Source organism: Equus przewalskii, chromosome 30 (genome assembly GCF_037783145.1).
Source record: "Equus przewalskii isolate Varuska chromosome 30, EquPr2, whole genome shotgun sequence".
In the NCBI taxonomy this organism is placed as follows: domain Eukaryota; kingdom Metazoa; phylum Chordata; class Mammalia; order Perissodactyla; family Equidae; genus Equus; species Equus przewalskii.
In genome coordinates this window covers 27388948-27407612 of record NC_091860.1, presented here as the reverse complement: position 1 = coordinate 27407612, position 18665 = coordinate 27388948, and the positions used below count along the sequence as shown (strand labels likewise).

The 18665-nt window shown below is 41.8% G+C and overlaps 1 protein-coding gene across 1 annotated transcript; it reads right to left on the bottom strand.

The window, feature by feature from the left end:
* Window positions 1-76: 76 nt before the first annotated feature.
* TUBAL3 (tubulin alpha like 3) lies at window positions 77-13442 on the bottom strand. Its single transcript, XM_008516870.2, has 4 exons — window positions 13423-13442; window positions 9622-9865; window positions 2961-3113; window positions 77-1549 (listed from the first exon to the last, which is right to left on the bottom strand). The coding sequence occupies exons 1-4, from the start codon at window positions 13423-13425 to the stop codon at window positions 609-611; spliced, it is 1341 nt and encodes a 446-aa protein (XP_008515092.1). The 5' UTR covers window positions 13426-13442; the 3' UTR covers window positions 77-608.
* Window positions 13443-18665: the final 5223 nt, after the last annotated feature.

The window sequence follows — 18665 nt, the reverse complement described above, 5'->3', positions numbered from 1 at the left end:
TGAAAGAGACCACTTTCATCTTCTGAGCTGCAGGACACATAGATTCAAATTTTTGAAAGACTCAAGAATATTCTTGTTTTTCGTTTGTTTGTTTGTTTGTTTGTTTGTCTGTATAAAAAGCAAACTGAGACCTTAAGGCCCATATTTGGAAGAAGGAAAAGAGTCATACTGAAAATATTTATTATTTGATCAATGTAAAAAATATAAACATGGAGACATAACAATAATCAATATGTGCTTCCACCTCAGGTACAAGAAGGAGAAAGCATTAACGTTAGCGTTTCACAGTCTCTCGGTTTAGAAAGCAAAGAATAAATCCAAGTTGCCATCCGACAAAAAAAAAAACCAACATAGACAGGATCCAGAAGTTCAAAGGACTGCGAGCCTGAGAAGGTTCCCAGGTAGCAGGCTGAATTACAAAACGGACAAGGAAGCATGTGATCATTGCTAATATTGACCCGTTTGATTCAGTTTGGGACTTCAGGTCTTGCTTGATTTGATTTCCTTTTTCTTCTCATCAAGGGAACTCTACCCACTAAGTGTATAACGTCTTGAAAAGAAAGCATGACACCTCAACTTAACAGTCATTTTCACCAGTCATATTTGCATCAGAAACTTTGCCCCACTTCTTCATAATCCTTCTCCAGGGCTGCCAAATCTTCCCTGGCTTCTGAGAACTCGCCTTCTTCCATGCCTTCTCTGATGTACCAATGTAGAAATGCCCTCTTGGCATACATGAGGTCAAACTTGTGGTCCAGGCGGGCCCACGCCTCCACAATTGCTGTGGTGTTGCTCAGCATGCAGACAGCCCTCTGGACCTTGGCCAGGTCCCCTCCTGGCATCGCCACGGGGGGTTGATTGTTGATGCCTACCTTGAAACCAGTTGGACACCAATCTACAAACCGAACAGAGTTCCTTGACTTCATGGCTGCAATCGCTGCATTCACATCCTTAGGGACCACATCCCCTCTGTAGAGTAGGCAGCAGGCCATGTACTTCCCCAGTCGAGGATCACACTTGACCAGCTGGTTGGAGAACTCAAAGCAAGCCGCAGTGATGTCTGACACGGAGAGCTCCTCGTGGTAGGCTTTGTCAGCAGAGATGATGGGGGCAAAGGTGGTCATGGGGAAATGTATTCTCGGATAAGGTACCAGGTTGGTCTGGAATTCAATTAGGTCCACATTCAAGGGCCCTTTAAACCGGAGGGATGCAGTAATGGAAGATACAGCTTGACCTATCAGCCTATTAATGCTGGCGTAAGAGGGGCGTTCCACACCAAGTTTACGATGGCATATGTCAAAGATGGCTTCATTGTCCACCATGAAGGAACAGTCTGAGTGCTCTATGGTGGAATGGGTGGTGAGGATGGAGTTGTAAGGCTCTACGACAGCAGTGGAGATCCTAGGGGCTGGATAGACAGAGAACTCCAATTTAGTCTTCCTGCTATATTCTATCGAGAGCTGCTCCATTAACAGAGATGTAAATCCTGAGCCAGTGCCTCCTCCAAAGCTTCGGAAAATCAAAAATCCTTGAAGTCCACTGCACTGTTCTGCCTGGGGAGAATAAGTGATAAGGGAGAACTCAGCCAAACAAACCCAGAAGCAGTGGTCATGGTGGGATCAAGTTCGCAAAAACAAGCAAAAACTTTCAGACAGGACTGGTTTACCATTATTAACTCCGCAACAAATCTATCTACTTTGAAACATACTTGAATGGTTACTTCTGGAGTGCGGGAAGCACTATAGAATTTTACTATAAGGAAAGCACAAACATTCAACTGTTTTTCACTGCCCCCCTGAATTTATTTGTATGTGATCTAAAGCAAGGTCTTTATCAATAACAAAATGACTAGCAAAATATTGAAGCAATATAATTTCCCACCCCCCCCCCCCCCCCCGCCGCCCCACAACAGATGAAGCATCCAATCTACTATGGGGGGTCTAAAGGTAGTGTATTACCTAATGATTATGCCAAACACCAAAACATTGGCTAAACAAAGGATTCTCCAGACACAAGTCCTTAAAGAAGAATTAACTGTCAGTAAATAGAGTAACTAATCTCCAGGTAGGATGTACTTCCTGTTAACTTCACAAATAGTGGTACTATCAAAAATGACAAGTGTACAATGCTTTGGAAGTCTCTGATAAGACAAACCATGAGTTAGCCGAAGCAAGAGTAGATGGAGGCTAATTATTAAAGGGAGGAAATCCTGCCATTTTTGACAACATAGATGAAACTTGAGGGAATTATGTTAAGTGAAATAAGTTAGACAGAGAAGGACAAATACTGTATGATCTCTCTTAAACGTGGAATCTAAAAAAGCCAAATTCATAGAAACAGAGAGTAGAACAGTAGTTGCCAGGGGCTGGGTGGTGGAGTAAATGGAGAGACATTGGTCAAAGGGCAGAAACTTTCAGTTAGAAAATTAGTAAGTTCTGGGGATCTAATGTACAGCATGGTGACTATAGTTAACAATACTGTATTGCATATTTGAAAGCTGCTAAGAAAGTAGGCCTGAAATGTTGTCACTACCAAAAAAATGTAATTATGTGAGGGGGTAGATGTGTTAACTATCCTTATTGCAGTAATCATTTTGCAATATATACATGTAACAAATCATCACACTGTACACCTTAAATTTACACAATGTTATATGTAAATTATATCTCAACAAAGCAGGGGAAAAATAAAACAAAACATTTCCTTATAAATCTAAAAAAAAACAAAGAGTAGACAAGGGCTATACAGTAACTATGAAAGCTTCTTTTGCCCTTCCTATGGAAAGCGTAATCAAAGCCAACATCAGGACACTTCCCAGGTCTGAGCATCCACAGGAGGTCCCCAGGTGAGAGGCTGGGTGGTGATGATGTTGGTGGTAGACAATGCTGGTGATGCTTGGGAGGTGTCCCGCAGGATCCCAGGCACACAGGCCTGGCCCCATCTAAGGAGAAGTGAGCCACTTGCCAGCTTTCGGATCCTCTCTAGCACAAGGTCGATGATCTCCGACCCCACAGAGTAGTGACCTCGGGCGTAGTTGTTTGCAGCATCTTCCTTTCCACTAACAAGCTGCTCTGGGTGGAAGAGTGAGCGGTACTTGCCTGTACGGATCCCATCTGCAGAGGGGAAAGGAGGTCAGTGCGCTCCACTGCATTCAACTGCTAACCCTCGGCTAATTCTCGCACAGCCCTGTGCTCCGATCCCCATACTTTCCCCGGTGTTGTGGTAAAGGAATTGTGCTGAATTGGCCTTCCTTACTCTAGAAAGAGGTATTATTATTTTCATATAAATTAAAAGTAGGTTTTTCCATCAAACACTCTTTGTTAGTTTTTTAGGGCTGCTGTAACAAATTACAACAAACCTGTTGGTTTAAAATGAGAGAAATTTATTCTCTAAAAGTTTAAAAGGCCAAAATCAAGGTGTTGGCAGGGTTGGTTCCTTGTGGAAGCTCCGAGGGAGAAACTGCTCCACGCCTGTCTCTCGTGACTGCTTCTGGTGACTGCTGACACTTCTTAGAGCTCCTTGGCTTATAGCTGCATCATTCCAGTCTCTGCCTCCATCATACATGCCCTTTTCCCCTGTCTATGTGTCCTCTCTTCTTCTTCTAAGGACACAGATCATTGGATTTAGGGCCTACCCTAATCCAGTATGACCTCATCTTAACTAAGTACATCTGCAAAGACCCTATTTCCAAATAAATCATATTCTGGGGTTCTAGGCAGACACAGATTTTTGGGAGACACTATTCAACCTACCACACACCCTGTGGCACTTTGACATTTTAGGACAAGTATCTCTATCTACAAATAGCCAACTGTGTGCTGGAAAAGCATGCCAACGTAAATTATTAGTAGTGTGTTTTAAAAGAGGCTTTAACAAACAAGGCATGGCCAACTCAAAGGCCCAGACAATTCAAACGTACAAACGTGTGAAGCAGGGAAATCAGTGTGTAGATGTCGGCAGTGTTCAATACAACCAAGTGCAAGCCTTGCCTGGTTTCACTGGCTTTTAAAACCCTGGGCAGCACGAGAAAACATCAACACACAGCATGTCTGAGGCCCATGCCCCACTACCCCGACCTCAGAATTACCCAGATAGCACAATTCCTGAAGAATTATGCAGTGGTGTTTGAGGGCTAAGCAGGCTGTGGAATGTTGTCCCGGTTACACTGCATAGTAAAGAGCATGTGTTCAAGAATCAATTTCCTGGGCTCACATCTTGCCTTCCCCTCTTAGCCATAGAGCACTTGCCTAGTTCTCTAAGCTTCAGTTACTTCATCTCACTAGTAAGGATGATAAGAAGACCTACCCCACTGAGTTACCATGAGGATTAAATGAGGTCATAGGGCATGATGCAGGCCCCAGATAACAACAATTATAAATAATACTGATAAAATTGGCCTCATGACATGTATGTACGCAGATTTACTTCATTGGCACCAGATACCTATAGTTAGTCCTAGAAGTTCACTACCTAAGGAAAAATGCACTAATTTTCTAAAAGCAAGATGGTTCTCTCAATTCACCTTGCTCTCCTGTATATGACAATGAATTTCTAAACCACAATGTTTAAATTTACTAAAATTGAGTTTAAATTATTTTTAACTAACATATACACACCAAAAAAAAAAAAAACAGAAAAGTTGGGATTTTTAAAAGATAAATATATAAACAGGATATAAGAGGGCATATAATTCTGGGTAGACTATGCTTCTCACCTGAAGCTGTAAGGCTGAGTTCAGGGTAAGGAAGGAATTTCTGGAATTTATGGAAACCTGCTTCTTCATGACAATGTCCAGTTGAGACCTTGAGTGTAGTTAGGTCCATAAATTCTTTCAGTAAAATCCACTTTCTCAGGGATCAGTGATTATAGCACCGCCATTCATAAGCATGCCCAAATCATCCACTCTAACTTCCTGACACTTTTCCACTTTTCTCTGACTTCAGCACCTGGCACAGCATCCTTAACCAGCATCCTCAGGGATTTCCATGGTTTTTAAACACAATTATTTGACGGTTCCTTAGCTTGCTTGCCTTCAATGCCATTCAGCTCCACTCCACTTGAGTCACCATCACTCACAACTCTCCGCCCCAAAATCTCACACTTGCAAAATCCCTTCTCTGACCACACTTCCTTACTTCCCCCAACCTGGGCCCATGACTAGCCCTGATGATCTTTCCAGCCTCCTCTCCCATTGCTCTCCTACTCACACCCTAAGTTCCAGCCTCACTGAGCTCCTGTTAAAGGTCCCTCCTCCCTCTGTGAATTTACTAATGCTGCTCCCTCACAGGAGTCGTTTGATGACCCCCAGTCAATCATTCCTTCCTCAGTAATACCCTTGCACCTTGCAGAAATTTCTGTTATTATTAAGTTGCATTATATGAAATTCACCTTTTTAGATGAAAAATGGTCATCTATTGGCAACTTTATGTGGCAATTTTATATGGCTCAACTTAATACATTTATTAGTGTTGTGATAATTATTTACATTTTCTTCTCCACTAAATTATCCTGCTTTTCTCTTTTTAAGAGAATGGCTTTTATGAGAAGGCAAACCTGGGATCAAAACCAGTTCTACCCTCAATAACTCGATGATCTAAGGCAAGTTCCTTAACATCCCCAAGACTCAGTTTCCTCGTCTACAAATTAAGGATAATAGAGTTGCTGAAAAGATTAAAGGGAAATATCTGTGCAGCTCCTCAACTAATAAATAGTAGCTGCTATGGACTGGAAGTTTGTGTCTCCTCCAAATTCACATGTTGAAATGTTGAAGCCCTAATCTCCAATATGATGGTATTTGGAGGTGAGGCCTTAGGACATGAAAGTGGTGCCTTTACGAATGGGATTAGAACCCTTATAAGAAGAGGCCAGAGAGATGATCTCCCCCCCTCTCTCTCTCATGTGCAGACACAGCAAGAAGGTGCCATCTGCAAAGCAGGAAGAAGGCTCTCACCAGAAACCGACCATGATGCCACCCTAATCTTGGACTTCCAGCTTCCATAACTGGGAGACATAAATTTCTGTTTAAGCCACTCAGTCTACAATATTTTGTTAAAACAGCCTGAATTGACTAAGACAGTAGGAGGGAAGGGATCAGTGTTTATTCATCTTTATACTCCCATCACCTTGCTGAAGTAGATGCTTATTGGAGTTTGTTAAATTCTTGCTCATCATGACCTTGAATCTCTCAGCCTTTTCTTTTTTCCACCTCCCTTCACATTATTTTCATTTGACTCCTCACACAGCCTGGTTCCACGATCAGAGCCACAGGGGCACTGCCAGCGCAGAGCCCTCCTCGCCCTGTCCCTACCTCATACGCAAGCCTGACTAAGCACCACCATCCACTCCCGTGCAGCTGCAGACAGGCAGGAACTTTGCTCTCTGGGTCCCCTTCGAACCCACACTCAGCAGACCCTTCACTCTGCACTTCGACCCTCTATTCTATTTCTCAAAATGAGTGTTCTAAACCTCTTTAAATTCTCACACACTATCACCCTCATTATTCCAATCATAGGATGCCTGAATGAACACCTCCCTCCTTGCCACGAAATCCCTCTGTCCTCTACCTCGCAGAAAATAGAGAAAGAAGGGAGATGTACAAAGCAACTCACCCTCCCTGAGTGCCTCTGATCCCTCCCTCCCTCTCTGAAACCTCTGCCTCTCACTCACTCTCTCTCCTTTGTTTCTGGCTACAAATATCATCAATAGAATTCTACTTGAAAAATGTAACCCAAACCTATCTTTCCTTTATTCTAAAACCACTCAGACTGACTTTGGTCAGGAAGATCATCCACTTTCCCAGCTTTCAGCATCATCTCTATTGGATAATTCTGCACCTCTAACTTCTCACTTAAGACCTCTGGTTCCACAATTTCTCCTGGGACCAACCTGCTAACACTTGAAATTCCTCATGCCCAAAACCGAACTTATTTTTACTCTTACAGAACTGAGTCCCCCTCTGGAATTCCTATTTCATTTATCAATCTCATTAGTGAACCAGTAAAATCTGGGTGGCATCTCTGACTTCTCTCTGGAATACTCACTGACCTGTAATCAGTTGCTCTGTCTATTTTAAACAGACATCTCTCAAATCAGCCAATGTTCTCTTTTCCGTTCTCAGTGTCACAACCCTAGATGAAGCCCACACATTACAACAATCTCATAACTTTCTCCAATCCATTCTCTCTTTCTAGATCAGTACTTAGCACACAGCAGGTGCTAAATAAATGTTGAATAAATTAATGAATAAATCTCTGTGATTAATTACTCAAGTATAGCTCTAAATCTGCCTTTCCCCTGCTCTAAAATCATTACTGGCCCCCTATTTCCTATCAAATTCACACCAAGCATCTTATTCAAGGCAGTTCCATGGTCTGCCTCCATTCCAGTTTAAGCCTTTCATGACTCCCCTAAATCAACATCCTCCCCATTTTCAAGCTGATACAATATTCACAAGTATCCGAATGTGTCTTTGTCCATGTTTTCCATTTTCCCTCAACTGTGAACTCTTAAAATCCTCCCACTCAGTCTTCAAGACTTAGAAGGAATATCACCTTGTCCATAAAGTCTTTTCTGATCTCTTCCAGAGAGGTAAGTCTCACGTCCCCACTTCTTTCACATCCCTACACGTCCCCTTCTCAGTAAGGCCTTCCTTGACATGCCTTTAGAAAAAGAACCCCCTCCACCTACACACAACATTCCCTACCCCAATGGCCCTTCTTTATTCTTCTCCATACTGCAGATTGCCATTGGGCACACTATTTGGTTTTTATAGGTCTGCACCCCACGAGAAAGTAGGCTCCGTGAAGACTACTGTCAAGAAGAGTGCCTAGCATATGTGAGGCTCTCTTATTTGTTGAATAAAACAAGGAAAATCAGTGCCTTCTACCTAAATCCTGGAGCTTATGTCTCTTTGTTTTGACCAGCTCAGGACCCTAAAATTGCCCTCCATCCAGGCTGTGTTCTAGAGGATTGGGACATTTCTTCTGGTCTTTGCCTGCTATCTATCTCTCCTCTGACTTGCTTACCATTGATCTTGGGCCTTAAACTTCCTATTTGCCTAGCATCTTTGGTTTGGCATGAGTTAAAATATCTGCTACAAATATCCATGGTACTGGGCTATGGCCTCTTATGATGCTCCTTCTGCTACCAATGTCATCTGGGGACATATTCCACCCCACCCAGGTTCCTGGGACACCAGACTCCAGCCAGGGCTCACACTTGCAAACTCCTATTTATCTGCAACAAAAATTCAGATATTCTCTTCGCACCATTATAACTCAAGTCAGAATACAAGGTATTTGCCTCTTTTAGCCTCCATACTAGTCTTACCTGTTCTTGAAGCCATCAGTACCTCCTTATTTTTAATTCTTTCACAACATCTAGCAGAGTAATGCTGAATCTATATATAGGCATCATGGCCTCCACAATTCTTAGCTTCCCCCTTTTAATAAAACTTTCTATCTTTTCCTTCACATTGACATCAATCTATTTTCCCCATCAGGTTCTTACTTGGTTCTGACTTTGTTCTGATAAGGAAATGAACCCGAATCCAGTATGTACAGATTGTATTTTCCCAAGATGGCCACAACGATATTTCCCATCTCACTATTTCCATATCAAGATGTTGGGTCTATGTCCCCTCCCTGAGTGGATCCTTGTAACTGCCTTGACCCACTGAGAACAGCTGAAGTGACACTATGTGACCGTCAAGTCTTGATTATAAAAATGCCATGGACTTCTGCCTTGTTCTCATGAGATGCTTGCTCTTGGAACTCAGCCACCACTCTGTGAGGAAGCACAAGCAGCCCATAGAGAGGCCCATATCCCCTAACAGCCAGCATCAACTTGCCAGCCATGCAAGTGAGCCACTTTGAAAGTGGACCCTCCAGCTGTCATTTGAGCCTTCTTAGCTGACATCCTGTGAGGCAGAGAGGAGCTCTTCCCTCTGAACCCTGTACAAATTGCAGATTACTGGACAAAGTAATGACTGCTATTGTTTTAAACCACTAAATTTGGAGGTAGTTTATTACACAGCAATAAATAACTGATACATAGTATCAAACCCAAATTCTGTCCCCCCCCCCACTTTTCTCTTAAGTAAGACCCCTTCTCTCCCCAGCATTTCTCTAGCTCCATTTCAAGTGTTTTTGCACAAGATACTACAAAGTTTGCCATTAATAATCATAACATTGTACTGATTTTCCCCATAATTTGAAGACTTATTTGGCTCCTTGCTTCTTTGGAATCATTTTCAAATATTCTACTCTTTATAAGCAAGTAATGCCAAATTTCAGATTTTTTGTCAGAAGCTTCTAGCAACTGGCTTTCAAATCCAGGAAGAGATTTAATGTTCTGTTACAACAGATGTGTGTGGAGAAATCAGCAAGGTTTTACTTCGTTTTATCATACAGAAAAAGAAGGCTAAGCTCCTCTTCCCTTTGGGTACATATGTCACGCTGATCACCACCCTAAGTGGCCACTGAGTGACCTTGTCTATGTGGAAAAGGTCCACATGATCCTGTTCAGAGAGATTCATATGATCTGATAAATCCCACGCACTGATACTTAATTTATCTGTTTTGATTGCGGACCTGGTTAAGCAGAATGGAAAACTTACATTACCTACAACGGTTGGCTCCAGGTCCATGAAGAGTGCTCTGGGCACATACTTCCCAGCTCTGGTCTCACAAAAGAAGGTATCGAAAGATGCATCCATGTGCTCCACGTTAGCATTTTCCAACTGATCCTTTTTACTGTCGAGAACACCACCATCTGGCTGGATTCCATGTTCCAGGCAATAGAGTTCCCAACAAGCATCCCCAATCTGGATGCCAGCTTGGCCAATGTGAATGGAAAGGCACTCCCTCTGAAATAAGCCATGGTAAGTTAGAACCGAGCAGGCCTTCTTAGGTACCATGAGCTATGTCACTCAGCACTTCTGCTACCAACTGACAGAAACCAAGCTATCTTAAACCAACAAGAGAAATCTATTATAAGGCTAATTACAAGTGTCTCACAGAAAGCAAAAACAAGGGTACAGTCAAGCTTTAGGAACAACTGAACCAAGGACTCCAATTCCATCAAAAGGTTTCTTTCAACAATGTAAATTAAGCACCCATTAGGTGACAGGATAAGAATGAATCAAGTTGTCTCACCCAGAAAAAAATTAGCTAGCTATTGGAAAGAAATAAAACCAAAATCAATGTATAGCCTTGACATATATTAAAACCCACTGCTGATAAAGATGTCACCTTTTCATATCTTGAGATTTTACATTTACTATTCATATGTGCTCTAAATAAGGAAAGATGTTCTAAGCTTAAGAGTGTGGGAAATTTACGGAGGAAACATGCAATAGATTTCACAACCCCAAAATGTAAAAACTCTATACCATAACAAACAAAAATACTGATGTATGTAAGAATTACCGTATATATAGCCTTTCATATGTAAGGACTATATATAAGAAATTTTATATACACCAATTAAAAAAAAAAGACTTCGAGACATCTGCTAGATAAAAAGGCAAATTACATAAACAAGTGAATCACAAAGGAAAGAAATAATCTAAAATGCAAAGATTTAGGCAGAATAGCACTCACAGTATTATTATTTATAATAGTGAAAACCAAAAACCAATCTACTTAACTATTTACCTTTTGTTGGGCATTTAAAGAAAGGTACATCAATACAACGGCATATTATACAACTTTTAAATATTTACCAAAAATAATTTATGACACGGGAAGTGCTTATGATAAAATATTAAGTAAAGTGTATATAATTTGCATAATTGCATATAAAGTATGATGTCAAATATATTTAAAAATAAGCATAGAAAACAGCCTTTAAAAATGCATCAAAATATTACCTCTAGTTACATCTGGACAGTAAGCGATGTTTTTCTCGTTTAAACTTTCCTGTTTTCCCTCACCCTCATCAGCCTCCGCTCCACTATCCCATTTTTAAATCATCATTCACATTTTTTTTCCAAAAGGGAAACAACTTTTTTGGTAATTTAGACAGACACAATATCTACTCATCTAAGAGAGGGAAAGAAAAAGTTAAATCCTAAAAATCTAAAGGGGCCACAACCGCTGATATTAATATTGTTGAGTTTTGATCGCCAATGGTCATACAACAAGTCTGTGCTGGGTGTCTTACAGGGTGAGAAGCCTGCTTTCTGCATTATCAGGGCCCTTCAAGCTCATTGCCTGATAAGGTAATAGGCAACCTCGTCCTTGTCCATGGCTGCACTTTCCCAGGCTCTGAGATTCAATTACAAAAAGACCGCTGTCGGAGGGTGCGGGGGACGGAGCTCTGGCTGGTCACACCCCTCCAATCTGACTTGGACTCTGTTCCTGCTCAGTAGCATCAAACCATTCTACTTTGTCTCCTTGATTCGCAAAGCATGACACAGCCCTCTTTACTTTACGGGGAATTCAAGTTCACCACTTGAGTAGAACTTCCCTCTTGTTTCTTCTCTGTGCAACTATCGGTCTCTCAGGACAAAGGCTGTGAGCTCAATTTAGAAAGCCCTTCACTTAGTCCAACAAATATTCCAACCTCTATCAGGCACATAAAAATCAAGTCAACGTATTCCATCATAAATAGCCTTCTAACACCCTTATCTGCAAAGCAGTTTCGTCCCTCTCCCCTCCTGCTGGACTTAAAATGGTCTCAGGACATTAGCTACCATGATCAGATCAAAACTTACCTAAATCCCTAGATTTATGGAAAAATTTAAAAGAGATGGGAAATTCACTGTTTTTACATCATTAAAATCACTTACATGTAGATTTCCCTCACAACATCCCTCCTCAGCTATTTACCACCCAGTCCGTGTGGGATGCACACGTGGCATTTGCTCACAATAATCACGGTAATAATAATCACCAATAAAAACAATTGCTGCTCTTCATGTGGTCTGTTACCCAAGTGGTTCAGACATAAGAGTCCTTTTGGAACTCGGCAGGAATACTTGGCTCAAGAAGGACCAATCTTGCCCTTCCTGGTTTGAGAAACAGCTGAGTTAGTTTGTAACATGACTGTGCTCCAGGGTACAGAAGGCTACCTTCACCTTATTTATCTCTTAGCCTTTCCTTACTCCCCAAACTATCTGTTAAAATATTAGTCCCACTATAAAATAAGACTGTAAAATACCCACTGAATATCAATAATGGTAAGTCACAGCATGTTAATAAATGCTGCTACAAAGCTTATTTGAATTACTAGGAAGGCATAATTTTCTAATTAACTTTTTATTTTGAGATAAATATGAATTGTAGATTCACAAGCAGTTGTAAGAAATAATAAAGATCTCATGTACTCTTTACCCATTTTCCCCAATGGAAATATCTTTCAAGACTCTAGTACAATATCACAGCCAGAATACCAAAATATATACAGTCAAGACATAGAACCTTTCCATACCACAAGGATCCTCCATGTAGGGAGGCATAATTTTCAAGAGCAAAACCAGGGGCCGGCCCGGTGGCACAGCGGTTAAGTGCGCACACTCCGCTTCAGCGGCCTGGGGTTCGCCAGGTCGGTTCCCGGGTGTGGACATGGCACCGCTTGGCACGCCATGCTGTGGTAGGCGTCCCACATATAAAGTAGAGGAAGATGGGCATGGATGTTAGCTCAGGGCCAGTCTTCCTCCACAAAAAGAGGAGGATTGGCAGCAGTTAGCTCAGGGCTGATCTTCCTCAAAACAAACAAACAAAAAGAGCAAAACCATTTGTACATCCTTAAAATGTTGGAGAGAGACTCCAACGGGGAGAGATCAAAGATGAAAAAGCAGTTGGAGAGGCTGTTTCCATTTAAGAATTAAAAATTCTAAGATACTAAAACTTACCGTGAGTGGCACATAAGAGATTAAAGGGAAAGTGGAGCTTAAAAGGTTGACCCCAAACAGAATCATTGTAAATAACCATATTCCTTATCACCCCCAAAGAACTAAACTCAAGACAGGACTAAGAAGAAGTCTGTGGACTTTACCCAGCCATGCATTTATGAGTTTAGCAATGAAACCTGGGTCTGAAGTCCCCAGAAACTCTGAAAGCACAACTGAAACCGAAGCAACTGAGTTCTACAGAAAAATCAGCACAGCAGGTCTAAAACAAACGTAAAACTAAAGGAGGGAGAGATGTTTGCCTCAGGGCTGCAAGTAAAGGCAGGGACAACTGCCAATCAACTGAGCTTTTCCTAAAAGCAGCCAAACCACAGATGAACACAGGAGAGCTCATCCAAACCCACTTCAAACATGGATATTGAAAGAAACAAAGGTGCCTTAAAATTTCTTCTCTCGTATTAAGAATCTACTAAGACTTTGGTAGGGAAAAGGGTCAAAGATGATGAGTAAAATTTGCTATGACACCGAAGCAACACTGTCAACAATATACAAGCACCGTAGCCACTCACCATGCTGATCTGAAGGTGCCCGTAGGCCTGTGGTAGTGAGGGTGGAGCACGCCCAGGTAAGCTTTATCACAGGGCAGGAAACGACTCCACCTGAGGGCTGAGACGCTTCTCCACTTAAAGCAGCACAGCCTCTTTTCAGTTGCTCAGTTCTCTATTCTCAAAGAAGCTGAGGTGGGCCTGAACACCCTGAGATAAGATTTGTGCACAACTATAGATGAATTAACCCGAGTTTAATCATGCCCCCCCGAACTCCTTCTGCATCTTCTATCTGTTGATTCTGCTTGGGGAGTGCCTCAATCATACTGTTCTTTGGCAATTTTCTCCTGAACTTATTATGAGTTCTACTTGTCTCTCTGAACTTGATCTTCATAAAGTCAATCCTGTCTATCTCTGACTGCCAATAATGCCCCCAATTTTTTAGGGTTCTGGTAGTTCTGTATAATAAAGAGAATGGGTAAGCTAGCTCCATTTTATGAAATTAGAATCTTTTTATTTCTAGCTGTATCAAATTTCTCCCATTGGCCTTTGGTATAATTTTTTTCTCTCTTTTTTTTTTTTTTGAGGAAGATTAGCTCTGAGCTAACATCTGCTGCCAATCTTCCTCTTTTTTGCTGAGGAAGACTGGCCCTGAGCTAACATCTGTGCCCATCTTCCTCCACTTCATATGTGGGATGCCTACCACAGCATGGCTTGCCAAGCGGTGCCATGTCCACACCCAGGATCCAAACCAGCAAACCCCAGGCCGCCAAAGCAGAACGTGCAAACTTAACCACTGCGCCACCGGGCTGGCCCCAACCTTTGGTATTTTTAATCTGAAACAAGATAAGGAAAAATCAGATGATTTGAGTATCTCATTTCTGGTCTACTGACATGTTCCATATTTTTCATTAATTTTTTAAAGTTCTCAACCTCACTTAGAGGTATGATTAACTTAGATTTGCAAAGGAATTAGAAGAAAATTAGAAAAACCTCTTTTGTAATATAAGAAATGCATCTTTTTTTTTTTAGTAATTCCTTTTTTCCTTGAAAAACTAAGTCTTAAAGGAAAAAAGTTTCCTCAAGTAATAATAATTGGGATTTCAAGTCTAGAGAAGTCTTCTTGTGAGATGGCTAGTTTTATGTGTCAACTTGGCTAGCCTACAGTGCTGTTATTCAATCAAACACTAATCTAGGTATTGCTGTGAAGGTATTTTGTAGATGTGGTTAACAATGACAGTCAGTTGACTTTAAGTAAAGCCTACCCTAGATATTCTGGGTGTGCCTCATCTAATCAGTTGAAAGGCTTTAAGAGCAAAATAGCACCTTCAGCTTCAACTCCTACCTGAGTTTCCAGTCTGCCCTTCCAATGTCAGACTTTACAGCACCCACAATCACATAAACCAATTCCTTGAAATAAATCTCCATATATATATACACTATTCCATTACATCATGTATATACAAATAAATGTATAAATAAGTCTCCATATATATGTGTATTGTATGTATGTATGTATATATGTGTGTGTGTGTGTGTATATATTAGTGACTGTTTCTCTGATGGAACCCTCACTGACACATGGAGTGGCTGTCCTTAGGTCCTGAGAGTGAAAAAATGCGCAAGTATAAAAGCGCCGTGTTTACACTCAGGATTTCCTTTCTTTTCAAAGTTCCTTTCTTAAGTACTTTTTCATATAGGCCAGTCAATTCACTGCCTATGTAATGGAAAAAAGAAAAACTTCTAAGCAGGGAATTGTTATATCAAAAATATTTCAGTTCTAAGAAATGATTCTGATTGATGTTCTGACATTTCTTAAGTTATCTTTGCTCATTCTCTGTTGGCAGCAATCACTGCCATAACCAAAGTCACTTTCCATTGTCATTCCCGCCCCTGCAATTCCCTCATCCCTCCCTTTTCCTCCTCCAGCCTCCTCTCCCACGACTAACATGAGTCAGTATTGCAAAGCTTCACTGGCCTCTTCGAAAGATAGTCTAAGCATACAAGAAATTAGTCTCAATCTACTTCTAATTAACAGTGCTTTTTCTGGCCACACATTTTTCTTCTCAAGTTTTATTCTCCTTCTTAAACCCTACAGCTAACACTCTAGTTTCTAATTTTTCTGTTTTTCTCATTGGAATATCAGACAGCAAACCAGTATAGGAAATAGATGATTGACAGCTAGATAGATAGATGCAAAAGAATGAAACAACTTCCCCTCCCCTCATACACACACATAATAGATTTTAAGGAACAACAAACCTGATTTCAAATATTCTGCCCCTTTGTGCCTATAAACACTCTTCTGCTTGTCAGATAAGATTACTGAAATTTTTCTTCATAAAATAAGTTTACCATAAGAGAAACCTTCCCATTGGCAGCTTAAGAAATCAGAGCTTCAGTAACTTTAAGGCATTCTCCTATTTCTGATTTTTCTGCATAACATGAGTCTGAGGGCTTGATGAAAGAACCGAAGTACCTATGACGCAGAGTGGGAAACCAGATGCTTGGAAGTGGCAAAAGAAAAAGAACCCAGAGCTGGCAGGAGGAACTGTGCATTCCTAGCATTTTTCCTCCAGAACCTGAGTTATATACATCTGGTACATACCAGTGTGACCTTATGGGGTGCTAAAACCAGCATGATACGTATCACTGGTAAGCACTTCTACAAACATAGAATTTGATTTATTTGGATAATGTAAGAGAATAGATTTTAGAATTACTGATTTACATATTAATTTATATTAGTATACTGGTTGTCAATGTATTTAATATCAACTTGCATATTGATTGACGTCATTGTATATGGCTGACAATTTTGAAAAGAATCTTTGAGGGAGACCCCATAAAGAGAATAGTTGTAAATCTATGGTTGAAGAAATTTGGGTAACTAACATTTAGGCCCAAACAAGATAACAGGAATATCTTCTCAGCAAGCGAGATCTAGTCTGCTTTTATGTACATATATATAAATCAATTTCCTCAAACCCTGTCCTGAGGAATATGTTAATGGAGGGTACAGTTTGCATGGACCTGGGTAAAAGAGGATTCAGGGAACGTTTGTCATGTATGTGGTACTGTCTCAGGCAGAGTAAGACATTGCATTTAGGGGCAGGGCATTCAGACACCGTAAGGGTGCATAAGGGAGGCCATCTCATTACGCTAAATGGCACCAGCCCCTCCTCTGTGTGACTGCTTGCTCCTCTGCACATACTCTAAAAACAGTCGCATGCTCTCCTGATTTATGGCCTCTACTATATATGTACTCCCCGATAGCTTAATAAATTAAGTTTCTCTCCAGGAACAGGCTGACCACAGGTGGGAAACACACCTACAAGGTATCCATCACAGCTGACAGAAGAATGGAACAATGTGATGCCTGGAACCCATCACGCCTGGGGACCAAAATCCCTGGATCCCCTCCTCACTGCCCATTTTCCCTAAATAACTGCCTCAAGATTCTGCAATTTTTGCAGACGGCTTTTTTGAAACATTAGTCTGCCATCTTCCCAATTGTGCCAGCTAATCAAATTAAAACTTCCTTTCTAAATCCCTAACTCCTTGTGATTGATTGGCTCAGATCGTGGCGAGCAGAGTAGGCCCATTGCTTGCTATCAATTCTGGCACCCAGATAGGACCATAGCTTCTGCCCAGGGCTAGTGAACTTGGAGGAAGCTGTTTGGGATTTTTCCCCACAGCTGCCAGGAGCTTTTTCTTTTCCTTTTTCTTTTATTCTGCCTAGGGAATTCCCTTGTGGCTTCCTCACTTGTGACTGCCTCTAATGCTTCAGTGATCAGGAAATGAAGGACTGGATCCTGAGCTGACGAGCGTGCAGCTAGGTGAGTCATCGGGAGTGCACTCCTGGGCACTACATTCCTTTTTCCTTGTCTGGGGGCCTTGGTCAGGTCAAGGTCCATCTGATTTAGGCACCGTTGCTTAGGAATAAAGGAAAGTACAGACTACCTAGCATATTATCTAGAAGACTAGTCTGGTTTTGCTTGTGGCATGCACACCTGTATGGTTTGTTCTCCTGAGTGTGTGTGTCGTTCCAACAGTCTGTGTGCCAGTTTTATTTTATGTCAGAATCCCACAGCATACTTCCGGTATACATCATCTGTGGGGATGTGAAATTTTCGAACTTTTCTGTCAAGGGTCAAGCCGGAATTGTATGCCTCCATGTGGGTGCTGCTGTTTGTGTGCTAACCCTTGGGAGGAAACCATGAGACCCCAGTCTGACCATCTTCTCCCCCTCTTCATCTGTCTTGTCTGGCATCTTCTTTGCCGTCATTGTGTGGAAGTTAGGTTTGGATTTAAAGTAAGCCAGACTTGGACTTCCTGCAAAATAGAAGATTTTAAAACTTTCCTCCAGGCACCTGACCCCCTACACTGGCGCTGGGAAGTTAGATCTTTACCCCGCCTTGAGCCTCTACTGCCTGTCTCTCTGGCTTGTTTAGCACTGGTGTGAGAACTGTGTGCCCACGCAGAGTGGGATTTGGATAAGTCCCATAGTTATTTGGACGCCTGGAGTCAAGCCCAGCACCCTTCTCCAGGTCCATTAATTGTCGGACACAAACTTTATCTATGTGCACCACTCTGTCTGTTCCCCAAAAAAGGCCCACTAGGGTACATGGTGCATGCTGGCCAATTGGGCTGATTTCACTTATGAGCCCATGACAAAGAAAAGGATGATCTTTTACAGTAATGTAGCCTGGCCCCAGTATACACTGGGCTTAGCAGAAAAGTGGCCCCGAAATGGGTCACTTAATTATGATACCATCTTGCAGCCAGAATTATTCTGAAGGGAGGAAAGGAAGATAAAATCCCCTATGGTCAAGCGTTTATGCTGCTATATCTAGATCAGGGAAGAGAGGAAAATGGATGGAGGAGTCTCCTGGCTCCTCCCCCTCCTCTCCCTTTTCTAGGCCCACCACTCGCCCAAGGGGAAATGCCTGAGGGATTGCCAAGTCTGAGAGAGGGACTCTCTCCTTCTCGAACCCAGCAAGGGACACAATTTGGTCAGGGGGCCCTTCCTGGAGTGGGGCAATGTTCACTGCAACAATATCCCACAGCCTTAAAAGGACAAGGGCAACTGGCTGGCTTTGTTTGGATGCACTCTCCTTTCTCTACCTCAGATCTTTTAACTGGAAAAATTTTATATGCCTGAATGCTCATGTGACTTTTGCTCCAGGCCAGCCAGAGGTGCAAGTGCTGCCAGAACAATCCTTATGGTTCCAGATGGCCCTGCTAGATGTTCAAACACCACCACC